The 14,887-nt window shown below is 37.1% G+C and overlaps 1 protein-coding gene across 1 annotated transcript; it reads right to left on the bottom strand.

The window, feature by feature from the left end:
• Nucleotides 1-381: 381 nt before the first annotated feature.
• Nucleotides 382-8,212, bottom strand: LOC120347804 (uncharacterized). Its single transcript, XM_039417906.2, has 7 exons — nucleotides 8,054-8,212; nucleotides 5,777-5,835; nucleotides 5,581-5,620; nucleotides 5,066-5,191; nucleotides 4,723-4,848; nucleotides 2,597-2,838; nucleotides 382-2,151 (listed from the first exon to the last, which is right to left on the bottom strand). The coding sequence occupies exons 1-7, from the start codon at nucleotides 8,121-8,123 to the stop codon at nucleotides 1,969-1,971; spliced, it is 846 nt and encodes a 281-aa protein (XP_039273840.2). The 5' UTR covers nucleotides 8,124-8,212; the 3' UTR covers nucleotides 382-1,968.
• Between the last annotated feature and the right edge of the window lie 6,675 nt (nucleotides 8,213-14,887).

Below are 14,887 nucleotides of genomic sequence, written 5' to 3'. Positions count from 1 at the left end.
CTGGTCGGTTACGGCTTCCTCCACCACCAAGTCCATGCTTCTGAAAACAAACAATATAACAATCCCATACCCGACTTGGAATGGTAACCGGACGAGAGGCCGTTGTTCGCCATATGGATAAGCCGTCTCATCGGCGTTCCTCTCCCCCGGGATAAATATGTAAATCCTATCCTAACCTAAACTCCACAAAGTGAAAACACTCTGTGAAATCAAGCAATGAAATTGGGAAGAACGAGAAGTTCCCTTCAAAGAGAAAAGTAAAATCAGTTTTACGGCCAGCATTGTGAGCCCCTCCAACTGCTCCATATTCCTCTTGGTAGATAGAGTATTCTTAGACAAATGATTTCAAGAAAGCAACCCTGTATTGAATGGTTATATTTATTGATTTCCGAAAACAAGGCCAATGTAAAGAAAAATATATAAATGTTAGAAGACACTTCAAATAGATTGATAATCCAGATGTCGGGCTAACTTCCCTCCCAAATACACTATCCTCATATCGCTTTAAAGAGCCAATTTGAAATCCGATGTCATTGCCCAGGAATAGAAAACGAATATTTATTGCTTTTTTCGATAACTTTTCAGCTTTAAACGGGTTTCAATGTGACTACTGTACTGCGAAATATTTGAAATTACGATCAGATTACGCTATTAAACTTCCAGATGGGGTCCGGGCATCGGCTTTTTGTTCAACCCGAGTTTAAAATACAAATAAAACGAAAAAAAGATTCAAAAACGTGCAAAAAAATATAAAATTACATGTAAAGCAAGTGATAAAAATGATTGTCGAATGATTCAGCGACAACGACTGGTGGAGTTTCCCCGAAAATATGACAGGGTGATATATTAATTTTCACTTGAAACATAACACTAGGGCTTGTTTTGGGGGGGATTTCTTACAAATCACAAAGTGAACAATTACGAGATTTTCAAATAAACAATATTTGAAAACCAATATCCATTTACTTATAAATAGCACATTTTTATTTAAAATACCATGGATTATTAATCGTTTAAAACGTGTAAGAGATAAAAAAAAAGTTTGCGCTATTGACTAGGTCTTATTTTGAGGTTATATTAAAACGATTTTAAAAATTAAGGTTAAGTCATATGTTAAGGAAAACACGGTATTTTGCGTTTCGAAAATTAAATATTATATTTATGTAACACGTGTCATGTTGATGCAGCTTACGTCATAGCATGCATATATTTTCTGAAAAGGGGGAACCCGTTGTTAGTGAGTTCGACACAAAGGCGAACCACCCGTTCCTAAAATTTTGAATTCCATCACCGGACAAGAGATTATTGAGACACCGTGATATTATATAAACAAGAGAGCTATGCTCAAATATATGGACACGTAGCGCCACCCAATGGCAATGATTTTGATGACGTCATAGCAACAAAAAAAAGTAATAGCCTTCTGGAGAAAAATTTTATCTTCAACCACTGAAAAGTTCAAAGCAATTGGTCCGGTATTCGAAGAGAAAAGCGACTTTTTAAAAACGTGTCAAAGAACAAGAACAACAACAACATAATATTGAAACGATCGTTATGTCCACTACGTGTCCAATAACTGGCGCTCTAGAAGTGTGTGTACCAATATGGAGGTAACTTTTTTTTTTGCTCATTTTTAATCAAGTTGTGTAAAGGGACTGAAATCTAGGAGCAGGGGGTATATTCACTTGGCTAACACAGACAGTCCCCGAACTCGTAATAGAACTAAAATAATGAAAATTGGAATAAAATTATGGCCTAACCCACACACTACGGGAGTATCAAATAACCACCGGAAATTTCAAAGCAATTGGTCCAGTAGTTGATAATAAAAGCGATTTTTTCATATCAATAACAAAGGAAATGACAAAACGATGTATATATATATATATCCATTTCGTGTCCAATAACTATTTTGTCTTTCGAAAGCAGGCATTTTTTTCTGCTTTTACCATAAAATATGTTTCGAGCTCAGCGCTCGCATAGTACAAATCTTTTCACGTCCCTCCCATTCCAAAGATACTGATTAACGCTATCTTCATCCTTAGTCACACGCAGATAGACTAGTTTGCCGTTGTTTTTTGTAAAAACTGCTCCCCGCCTGAAATGAGTCTTGTCCACTGCAGTTCCGTTACGGAAGGAAACACTTTCATTCTGAAAATATGAAAACGGCGATCAATCTGCGATCACTATTGTTCTCTTATGTGGGGCACAAGACCACTCTTTCCTACTCTTATGATGTCATATCATCGTGCTATGAGGTCATTATTGTGTATTATGACGTGACTATTTATGTGATGAATATATTTGAAAGCAGAAAAGCGCAATAGTGGGTTATCTGAAATTTCATTTTAGAAGAAATATTGGATGTTATGGCGTCATAATTGAAAACGTAACGTCATTGTTAAAATTGCTTTTAATTGTTTTCTTCTGGATCTATAAATGATTTTGCGTCAGATAATTTGCTATTCGCCATATTTTAGTCGGCTTTAGAAGTACAAGGCAAATACGAGGGTTGACTCAGATAGCTTTGATTCGAAAATGAACGCCGTGATTGTCAACTCCTTGCCCCTGCGTGCGAAACCCCTTTAGTTCTCACCTCGTTATAGGTCATTCCAAGATGAAAGTTTCTGCTTCCTTCAATCCTAAAATTTGATCGTATGAAATCTCCTATTCTATCCATGTGATCGTTATTATAAATATTCGCCAATTGTCCACCAATCTCCTTGCATCTCGATTCTGCTTCGGTTTTGTTACTTCTCGCCGTATTTATTAGAGTCAGAAGGATAAACAACTTGCCATCGTATTCCAAACCATTAGGAACAGTAGTACTGAGAACATCTGCAAAATAAAATGTTTTTCGCACTAATTTGAAATCGCTAGCTTTTCAAGGGACTACAGGACACTTCTGTTATAGAATGTCAAATAATCGACAACAGCAAGCTGTCCCATGCATGTTGTTAGAAAGCCAGAACATAACCAAGCTTTCCGTATCTCAACCTTGTTGTAGTAGAGACTCGGATAATCAGCAGTGATAACACAGTTTTGCATCATGTTTGCTTTTACAACCATCTCGAATAGATGGTAGTTAAACTTTCAAAGCCACGCCCCCTTTTTAGAATTCGTCAAGTCTCGCGCCCACCTCAAAAATAACGAGCTAACAATAAGCTACAAATAACTGATAGTAAGGCGAAAGTATGTTTTATCCAAAAAAAAACGTTGAAAATACATAGATGGAATCGCAAATTCTAAAGAATAAAGAAATGTATATATCCAAAATAGGGCGGACAAGATCAAATCAATTAAAAAATCGAAAAATCAAATCAATCGATTAAGATCAATTAGCCTCCCCCCCCCATAAACTTCTCTAACTTGAACCCCCCTCCCCCCTTGTGGGGCGCGCCCAAACGTTTGAAAACCACTGGAGACTGAGAGCTATCGTGTTTCTGAATAAACCCGAACATATTGAGGCCCTCACAACCTTCACCTTTGTGTGATATTATAAATATAGTTCGAAATTGCACCAATGGACTGGTAACTAAACAGAGGCTATTTCTGGTTATAGTGGGGCATTACGCGCTAGTAAATATAAATTTACGTTAAGCTTGAAGGCGTTTCAAGTCAATACGATCATGGATAGAGCTATGGAGCAATAAATTCAACAATATTGAAGATTTTGGAAAAAATTCGGCTTAAGTAAACCATCTAAATTATTCCGCCATTTTTTTATCGTATGACGTCATATTTCATAGTATGACATCATATTTTTGATATTGTGATGTCATGAATAAATATATTCAAAAGTTCTTGGAATATGAATACTACTTCTTGTTGAAATATTATTGGCGTTATTTTGCAAGGGTCCAACCATTTAATGAACTTTCCTCTTACTCAGGGCACTGATAAAAATCGTATCCCAACCTGTGGTCACAGTCATGGTCGACTCTTGGTGTGCGGAAGCAACAGAAGAGATCGATCGAGTTGTGAACACGTTTCCAAACACTTCCAAGCACTTCACTTATGAAGTGTATTTACAGTGTTACAAAAGCCAAAATAAAAAACAATAAGCCTCGTGCCAAAACTAAATGTAATCCCAATCTCAACAAATTCATTAAGCTATTTCTTAATTAAAACAATAAAATTTGGTTTTAGTTTGGTTGTGGCAGCATTAGACGGGCCATATTGAACTACCCAACGAGCCGGATTTGGCCCGCTTCTTGTATTTTGCCAATGTCTGGTTTATAAATTGAAGGATTCAGAGTTCACGCGAGTCTTAAATTCAAAGTCAAAAATGTTGTCTTCAACTCTGAACCTCTCAACCTACAACAAACAAAATTTACAAATTCCACATTCCAGAAATGCGCCACTAATATGCCCAACCCGGTGGACTTCACTACGCTGTCATCGTTGGTTACAAATCTCATGCCCACCGCCTCACCGAGGATGTAATAAATTTTGTAGACAGTGCTGAACCAGGAAGATTCCAGCACTTACAATAAATATAGTTCCATAAATATCGTTAGATAGTAGTGGTAGCTTGTATAGGCCCTGTTCGGTGCGAAATTTGTCAAAAATGAAAAATCGACATTAACATAAATTAGGCACTCATTCACTCGTCATGCGTATTCCTAACGCTTAGCACGATGATCCACACCGCCGCGTTTAGGGCGTTTAGGGGAGAAATATTTTCCCAGTGAAAAACGAGAAAGAGGAGACCAAACCAACCTGTACTCTGTTCGACTTTTGTAGTTTGTGGACGCACGGTAGAAAGAAAGGCTTCCTTAGTTGACCACGGGGATGTAGCAGGGACGATTGAAGTGAGGGCCGAAGAAGTTTTCTTGTCCTTGTATCCTGTGAAAAAAGTGAGTTTATATTACAAGTTTGGAGCAAGATTTATAGTTTTGGGTACTTTAAGGTAAGAATGACTGAATGGCAATGAGAATAAATTTTAAAATTTTTCTTTTCAGCGTTTTTGCACAATCGCCTTATTACCGATTACTATGACTAAAAGGTTTTTTTCAATATCTATGCTAGTGCATGCGATACCAAAAGACATAGATTTTTATACCCCGGGGAGTGGTCGTTTCTTTAACACCTACAACAGAGAGTGGCACGGAGTTCGTCTCTGATTCTTCCAACACCTTTTCTAATTGATAGAGCTCACTTTTCATCCCGTCTAATCGTTGTGTTAAAGCTGCGAAACATAAATGAAACTGAATTTAAATTGAGCCATTAGTTTTACAATTCGTATCAAGTGGAATTTTTTGTTAGAAGATATGAACCCCTTTCTTTTTGGGTAAAAATAAGAATGTGAGATGGGTTAGGGTTAGGCCATAATTTTATTCTAATTATCCTTATTTTAGTTCTATTACGAGTTTTGGGACCAGCTAACTGACTGTAGTATTTGTACCTAAAATTATGACATAACCCTAACCTGGTACACATACTACGTTCGAGTGGCCGCCATCTTGGTACGCATACTCTAGGAGTACCAAAACGATAGTTTGCGGGCATGTTTGGTATCAGATCATTTGGCAAATATTTGAAAACATTTTTCAAAGAAATTATATTGTGGTCACAAACCTTCCAGAGCTTTCTCTTCTTCTTTTGTGCACTGTCCTTCCTGAAATAGAACAAGTAAGGAATCTTTGAATATATGGGCATAAATGCTGAACACCGCTAAAGTAAGGCCTTAGCTTATCAAGTGTTCCCTGCAAAAAAGTGTTCCCATGGATGAAGTGAAATACCACCAATATGAAACTACTACTAAAGCTCTCACCGTAAGTTTTCTCCAAGTAAGCTGATCTTGGCAAACCATAGGAATCCAGCATTGCTCTCCTGTTGGAAAAAAATTAAAATTACAAATCGATCAAATTGTTCATATCAAAATGCTTTATAACAGATAAATGAAAGTTATGTTACTGAACTTTTTTTGAAACGAGACTAATTCAGAACTTCCTTATGGCGCGCATTCGCTCATTCCATATTTAATTTCATACTGCTACCCACGTCATGCGAACGCACTATTTTCCTCGATGATGATTGGTCAAATCAAATTTGAAATATTTCGCCCGCCATTGGGGAATCTAACAATGTTTAGCGGTCTTGCGGGCGTGGGCAAAAGATCTGATCGATAACCGCGATTCAATTTCCGGTTTCTGAAAATCGTTTCATTTTTTTTTGGCAAGCAATGAACTCGGTAAAGTAAAATTCTCCGTAGTTTGATGCTTTCTTTATACGTCTTTCTACCCGAACAAGGCTTTGTGTGAGCAGTCTATAAAAGGATTTTCACAATTGAAACTTTTTGGTCTTTAAATCTAAGTTTGAAATATAAAATAGGATTAAGAAGATTTCACCCCGAGATGCCAAAATTTCCGAGTCAAACGCTTTGACAGTTGGCAATCACGCCTACTGATGCGTGATAGCTGCTATATTTTAGACAGGCAGCAATCTTGTTGATTCGGCTTTGCTTCAGTTTTCAAAACCCTGGGTGAGGCGGTGGGTATAAAATAGAACCCGAGATTTTACCCCGCGATGCCAGAATATCCGAGTTAAACGCTTCAACAATGGGCCATCATGCCCGCTAATCTATGAGCGATTTTTTTTAAGTTTAAAAACCAAAATGTCTTAATAGAGGAAATCCTATTATTGGAGATTTCAAATCCAAAATAATTTAACAACGAAGGAAGGGCCGTTTAGTACGATCCACGGTCAGGGCGGGATTTAGACGATGAGAGGTCCTAGACTGCGCCGTTTGTGAGGCTCCTCTTAAATAATGACGTCATAAAAACATTATGACGTCATGAATAAATTGCGTGACAAAATACGTCGCTAATCGTCCAACTAGATTAAGAAGCTCCGACCGTAACAAAACGCCATGGCACCAGAGTACAGTTTTCAAATGTATACAAATTCAACATTGCAATGCGCTGTTTTCAATTAAAAACGGTGAATATTTGGGACGAGAATTTACTTGATTAATATAAACTTTATAAAAATCTTTCACAATTAAAAACGTCTCAAAAATTAATGACAGTTCCAAAATGGAATGCCGGGGCCTTAAGATTTGAGACCCATAATCTTTAGCTTACTTTGCCTGGTAAATCCGGCCCTATTTACGGTACAGCAACGCATCCAATACGTGACAGAACAAACGAGATGTTCGGGGAAAAAGCTATCGTTGAAAACATCATTATTTTTCATATTCAAATGTCGGTTTAAAACATTCATCGAGAGACCGAGGTTCGCCATTTAATTGCACCGTCACACCGGCTCCCCTACGCCGGAATAAATAAATATTTTCTCTGATACAATATCGCAGCAGTGATGCGAGAAAACAGATTTGAAATATGTGAAAAACACTGTTTCAATTCACGGTTACGTTACATTTCTGGATTCTTTATCAGGAAGAGTATAAAGCATTCATGCTGTTTAAATATCAATGGCCTGATTTTGGGGATTTTTTTTTACCAAGGGTGTGCAAGGGATTCTAAATTTACCGGTAGTTAATTCTGGTACGTGGACGTAGTTCCAATTCTTTTGCAATGCAAATGGTATACCCGAGTCCAATCATTTATTATCTATGCCTATAAGATCTACTCTGTTCAAAACGGACAGCGCGGCTTCACCCAGTTATTTGTATTTCCCCCCATGTATTAAAGGTTGCACACCCCTGCTTTAAACAATTTCTAAATAACTAACTCTCTGTACAAACCAATAATTTTCATATTTGCTGGGTAGATTTTTAAAAATTTATTTTATTATTTGCTTCAGTGAAACCAGCAATTATTAATAGCCGATTAAAAAACAGCGCCAACACTATGAAATTTTGGCACAAAAATTTTATTCATGTTTAAATATTCAATTATCAGTTTCATTTAGAGCAGCTCAATTATCCTGCCTGATTTATTGAGGCAAAAGTTTTACGTAAAATAAGAAGTATCTCACCAGCTAGGTATCTAGGTATCCGAGGAAAAAAATTATTCTATAGCGCGCCCTCAGAAACAAAACCCAGGCAAACAAGCAAATCCAACAAAGCATGCACGGTTATACTGACCTTTAATCAATAAATACGCCTCCACCAACAGTATTAGTACGATGAAACTGTGTCGAATCGGAATCTTCATTTCCAATCCAAGAGCTTCGTCAACTTTGCTTTGATGAAAATCGATATCCGAACAGCGAAGGTTAGAATGAAGCTTCAGTCTATTCGCACCGGAATATATTCTATTCAAGCTCACTCACTATTCTAGAGCGGAAAGGGAAATTGTTTTCTCCCTTTTAAATTTTAGGATACGTGTTGCGTCACAAAAAAGATAGTTTGGTAAATGCTGCTCTTTCTATCTTTATGAAACGACAACGTCACTATCACGCCATTGTAGAGTAATATTTGGTGGAATCCTGATACATTTTGCGCTATATGGCATATTAACCGCCACCACGAAATCTATTTTGTGAGAATACAGGCCAAACATGTCTTGCCGGCTTTAAATATTGCGGGGCTCTTGGCGAAACGGATTTCGCTATAAGTATATTAACTGAAAATTAAGAATTTAGGGTTAGGATTTGAATATTTGAATTTTCAGCGCAATCTGCATTCTTAGCCCGCACTCTAACCTGAGATTTTGGACGTCCAATAAAGAATTTCGGACTGAAAATATAGGATTTCGGACGTGGAATATAGGAATTCGGACGTCGAATATAGGAATTCGGACGTAGAATATAGGATTTTAGACGTCAAGTATAGAATTTAAGTATTGCTTTATGCTTTATGCAAACATTTTCGAGTGAATCACAAGCCTATTAAAAATTACTACGGTTAATGAAAAGTTTAGTTTCAGTTGTGTCATTATGGTCACATTTTTATTGTAGTAGCAATGAATGATGCTGCTGCTTTTGATTCTAATTATTAAAGTGAAAGTATTTATTTTTGCGAAAAGAGTATTTTTTTTTTTTGTAGTTTTTCCTTGCATGAGAAAGTTAATAAGCCACAGAATTTTTATGCAACAAAAGTGGCCACAAAAGAAAAAAGGTTGAGAACCACTGGCCTAGTCAAAACCAAGGCCCGGCAATCAACTTGTCAATGTTTAAAAAGTTCATGGACGCCATCTTGTGCCATATTTGGGTAACACGAAACAATGGAGTCTTATGAAAAATTTTCCCACAAACACAACGTAGAACCATTTTTGGTCATTTTTTCGAAGATTTCATAGTGTTACGCCAATTTGACGCTGTAAAATGTCTCCACAACAATCCTACAATGTCATTTGTTCTTCTAGCGCAGCTTGGAACTGAGCAGTAAGACATTATGAAGCTTGGCAGACGAAAAATGTTAACCAGAAAATAGAAACGGCCATTGAAGCGAAGTTGAGTCGGCGGTAATTTCGACGAATAAATACAACTTTTCATCTGTGACGTCATGAGGTATGCCATTGTCAAATGGTTAATTATGACTTACTTCAGAAGCCACTCGAAACCGGTAAACTTGTCTTCAATGACAATTTAATGTACTATAAATGTAATTTGGAAAGCATGGAAGAATATCAACGTGTTAGGCAAAGATTATCCTTCAAAACGCGACAATCAAATTTTTTCTACCTAAAATATTAGTGAAAATAATAAGGATGTTTCAATGATTGTGTGCGAACTTCTCATAGGGCGCCGTGTTAGATGGCCGAGAACAATAGGCACAAGATGGCGTCCATTGTCGGAGCGTTGCCTCACTTGTATTATATAAGCTTTGGTCAAAACCAGTACCCGTTGCGCTTTATAACACCGGTTCGCCTCATGTATTTACAAAACCCAAATCTAAGCAATTTATTGACGGTGCACCCTATGGTCCGTAAAATACTTTGGGATTCCATATATCAATGTAGAGCAGAAGATGTCACGTGTCCTTATTCGGCGTTACGTGAGTTGATTTCATAGATGGGCAAGCGATATGAGTCGCTGTTCAGTTGATCACAACATTTCATGGCCATGTGTTAATTTGCTGAACTTATATTTTTGCCACAGTTGAACTAGGATAATTAAATTAGATTGGCTTCCAAATGAATGTACAGAGCTTTGGTCCAGGCGTGGCATTAGATAACATTTATCGAATATGCTGCTGTAGGTCTACGATCGCATATGGAGCTGAAAACCAGACAATAATATCAAAACTTCCTGTGCAATTCCAGCTATCGTTGAACTAAATTACCGCTGTATTGTTCATATAGGTGACATCATGATTTCAAAGTATCGCATTTCCAAAGCATATTCATGCTTATAGGAGATTAATATCGTTTAAAAAAATCGCGGTAGTTCATGTCAATCATTTACTTTCTTTTCAAACTGCCCAACGCAAATTTAACACTAAATATATCAGTAAGATATTCTGATTATAATTTTAATCAAAGCCCTTATTATATTTCACAAACTGACATATCAGAGATGTGAAACAACGCTTTGACCACTCGACCATCGCGCTGTGAGGAGGAATTAGCATTGTTGTGTAGTTTAACTGTAGTTATGGAAACTTAACGCAATAATTTTAGACATCTGCACAATGCTAGGTTAAAATCCCCTCGACAAAGCCTATTTCGTCGCCTATTTACGGGCTTCGTTTACTTTATATTCACAACTAATATACATGTGTCCATCAGCCCCTTCACGAAGTATATTGTTAATGCTGAATATATTTTGCTCTTCATAACTAACAAGAGAGCTATGCTCAAATATATGGACACGAAATCCATAACAAATTGTTTCACCATCATTTCCTCGAAAATCATAGGATTTTTGTGTCCCACGTGTCCCATGGGAAATACAATTTATCCTGAAATTTGTGAAGAAGTTAATTGGATAATGAAGGTTGAAATGAACGAATGGTGCGGAGTTTTAATTTGATAACAACAGATGAAAGCAAGTTAGATTTCTAATTATTTCTTGCATTGCTATTTCATTTGCAATGGTTAGACTGCAAAAAATCTGATACCAGGGTTATGTTAGTTCAAAACGGCAAAATATTCAAAAGCTCATTTCCTGAATTCTAATGGTTTATTGACGTAAATCGCATGATGATAGTTGAAATTTTTTGATCATGATTATCACGCGATGGGCTGTAATGACCTAGAATAAATTTAGAATATAGTTCATGTCGGTTACTCAATGTTAAATAGGGCAATGATCACACACTCGGGAGTTAAAAATATTAGTGATTATTGCTGTGATATGTAACGTGTCTCTTTCCTGTACCCCACTCCCATTTTTTTTATTTTAGATAATTACGATAAGTCGAAAATTGTCGCATAATTTTGGTTTTAATTTGACTGGCTTTGTGACGAATCAAGCAAGCGCGACCATACTGTTTCATTGAGATTTCAAAGTCAAAATACTATAAAAACCTAACACAATTGGAATTGAATTATATTTTGCGGCAAATATGACCCAACACTTGGCGGAGTGTTTGAAATTTTAGAGGGGTGTTCACCCCCTGTGGTAGTGGTATGAGGAAATCACTGCGCTCAATCAGACATTGAACGGCTATTTGCCAATAAACAAAGGCAGCCGTCACATTAAATGAATATAATGATTCAATTTGATTTCTTTTTACAATAAATGAGCACTAAGAGTGCATTGGGAGTAAACCTAGTAATCTAAGTAAAGTGCTGGAGAGGTAATAACCGCTGCTATAAAGTGATATAGTGGGACTCGAGATATGTTCTCCTTGTAATACCCTAACAAGGTAGATTTCCCACAAAAATGTTGTTCGCGTGTGTTCAGTACGTCATCCAATTGAATTTGAAATGGGGTACCAAATGTCGTTGCAATATATTTGACATTATGGCCCGCGGGCCACCGACGCGTTTCATCCGGCCCACTCGCGTCTGCTTAAATTCCAACTATAGTTTTTTATTATTAAATAAATTTTCGTTGGAATTATCGATGAAAATGACGTAATAATGACCACGATTGTATTCAATCAAATTCGAAATCGGAGTACCGAATGACATGGCGATATTTCCACGAATATCCGAAAATATAGAAAAAAGTTTGTGTGAGAATGAACGAAAAGGTTGCACAATCACCTATATTTCTAGCTCCTGTGTGTGTGATCATTACCTGATTCATTATTGAGTAATTACCATAAACAATATTTAAACTTTATTCCCACTTTTAGAATCCATGCTCTCAACGCATGATAGCTGTTGACAAAAAAAGTAAATTTACCACACAACTCACTGTTAGAGTTGTCACAGGTATTTCCGGATGATTGACATTAGCACATTGGGTGGCGCAATGGCCTAGCTGTTGAAGCGTTCGACGTAATATATATTACATCAAACTTTTCGGGTCTTTCTCTCCGAATAAGGCCCTGTGCAAGCAGCCATTGATATCTAACGATATTTAAGGGGTTACTGTATTGTCATTCGGAAGGACCGGGATTATTCAGGGTTGATATTGTCCACTCAATTTATTACACCATGGTGAAGTGGAAATTAAACTTAAAAGGTAATCTGCGATAACAACACATATAAAGGTAACCTGAAAAGGTAATCTTGCGATAACAAGTCCAAGCACTAGGCCACCCGCGCTCCCGTGTTGCATGCGGCTCTTGCCCTGGTGTTTGGTTGTATTAAGATGGCAGGTATGTTTGGTTGTTTAAGATAGAAGGTATGTTTGATTGTATTGAAATTGCAGGAATGTTTGGTTGTATTAAAATGGCAGGTATGTTTGGTAGTATTAAGACGGGAAAGTATTTGGTTGTAGGTAGTTTAGTTGTATTAGGACGGGAAAGTATTTGGTTGTAGGTAGTTTGGTTGTATTAAGATGGCAGGTATGTTTGGTTGTATTACGAGGGCAGGAATATTTGGTTGTTTTGAGATGGGAGAGTATTTAGTTGTATTATGAAGGTAGGTGTATTTGGTTGTATTAAGACGGGATAGTATTTGGTCGTATCATGATGGCAGGTGTATTTGGTTGTAATAAGACGGGAAAGTTTTTGGTTGTATCAAGATGAAGGTATATTTGGTTGTATTAAGATCGGAGGTATTTGGCTGAGTTAAGATGGGCGGGTTATTGGTTGTATTAAGATGGAGGTATGTTTGGTTCTATTAAGATGGCAGGTGTATTTGGTTGTATTAAGATGACAGGTATGTTTGGTTGTATTGAGATGGCAGGTATGTTTGGTTGTATTAAGATGACAGGTAGGTTTGGTTGTTTTAAGATGGCAGGAGTTTTTGGTTGTATTAAGATGACAGGTTTCTTTGGTTTTATTAAGATGGCAGGTATGTTTGGTTCTATTGAGATGGCAAGGGTGTTTGGTTGTATTAAAATTGCAGGAGTCTTTGGTTGTATTAAGATGGCAGGTGTATTTGGGTGTATTGAGATGGCAGGTGTGTTTGGTTGTATTGAGATGGCAGGAGTATTTGGTTGTATTAGGTTGGAGGTAAATTTTGTTGTATTAAGATGGCAGGTGTATTGGGTTGTATTAAGATGACAGGTTTCTTTGGTTGTATTAAGATGGCAGGTATGTTTGGTTGTATTACGAGGGCAGGAATATTTGGTTGTTTTGAGATGGGAGAGTATTTAGTTGTATTATGAAGGTAGGTGTATTTGGTTGTATTAAGACGCGATAGTATTTGGTCGTATCATGATGGCAGGTGTATATGGTTGTAATAAGAGGGGAAAGTTTTTGGTTGTATTAAGATGGCAAGTATATTTGGTTGCATTAAGATCGGAGGTATTTGGCTGAGTTAAGATGGGCGGGTTATTGGTTGTATTAAGATGGAGGTATGTTTGGTTCTATTAAGATGGCAGGTGTGTTTGGTTGTATTAAGATGACAGGTATATTTGGTTGTATTGAGATGGCAGGTATGTTTGGTTGTATTAAGATGACAGGTATATTTGGTTGTATTGAGATGGCAGGTATGTTTGGTTGTATTGAGATGGCAGGTATGTTTGGTTGCATTAAGATGACAGGTAGGTTTGGTTGTTTTAAGATGGCAGGAGTTTTTGGTTGTATTAAGATGGCAGGTGTATTTTGATGTATTGAGATGGCAGGTATGTTTGGTTGTATTGAGATGGCAGGAGTATTTGGTTGTATTAGGTTGGAGGTAAATTTTGTTGTATTAAGATGACAGGTTTCTTTGGTTTTATTAAGATGGCAAGTATGTTTGGTTCTATTGAGATGGCAAGAGTGTTTGGTTGTATTAAGATTGCAGGAGTCTTTGGTTGTATTAAGATGGCAGGTGTATTTTGATGTATTGAGATGGCAGGTATGTTTGGTTGTATTGAGATGGCAGGAGTATTTGGTTGTATTAGGTTGGAGGTAAATTTTGTTGTATTAAGATGGCAGGTGTAGTTGGTTGTATTAAGATGACTGGTATGGTTGGTTGGAGATGGCAGGTATGTTTGGCTGTATTGAGATGACCGGTGTATTTGGTTGTTTTAAGATGGCAGGTATGTTTGGTTGTATTGAGATGGCAGTTGTATTTGGTTGTATTGAGATGGCAGGTGTATTTGGTTGTATTGAGACGACAGGTATGGTTGGTTGAAGATGGCAGGTATGTTTGGTTGTATTGAGATGGCAGGTATGTTTGGTTGTATTACGAGGGCAGGAATATTTGGTTGTTTTGAGATGGGAGAGTATTTAGTTGTATTATGAAGGTAGGTGTATTTGGTTGTATTAAGACGGGATAGTATTTGGTCGTATCATGATGGCAGGTGTATTTGGTTGTAATAAGACGGGAAAGTTTTTGGTTGTATTAAGATGAAGGTATATTTGGTTGTATTAAGATCGGAGGTATTTGGCTGAGTTAAGATGGGCGGGTTATTGGTTGTATTAAGATGGAGGTATGTTTGGTTCTATTAAGATGGCAGGTGTGTTTGGTTGTATTAAGATGACAGG

The sequence above is a fragment of the Styela clava genome, chromosome 11 (genome assembly GCF_964204865.1).
Source record: "Styela clava chromosome 11, kaStyClav1.hap1.2, whole genome shotgun sequence".
NCBI classification, from domain to species: Eukaryota; Metazoa; Chordata; class Ascidiacea; order Stolidobranchia; family Styelidae; genus Styela; species Styela clava.
This window is presented reverse-complemented; position numbering and strand designations above follow the sequence as displayed.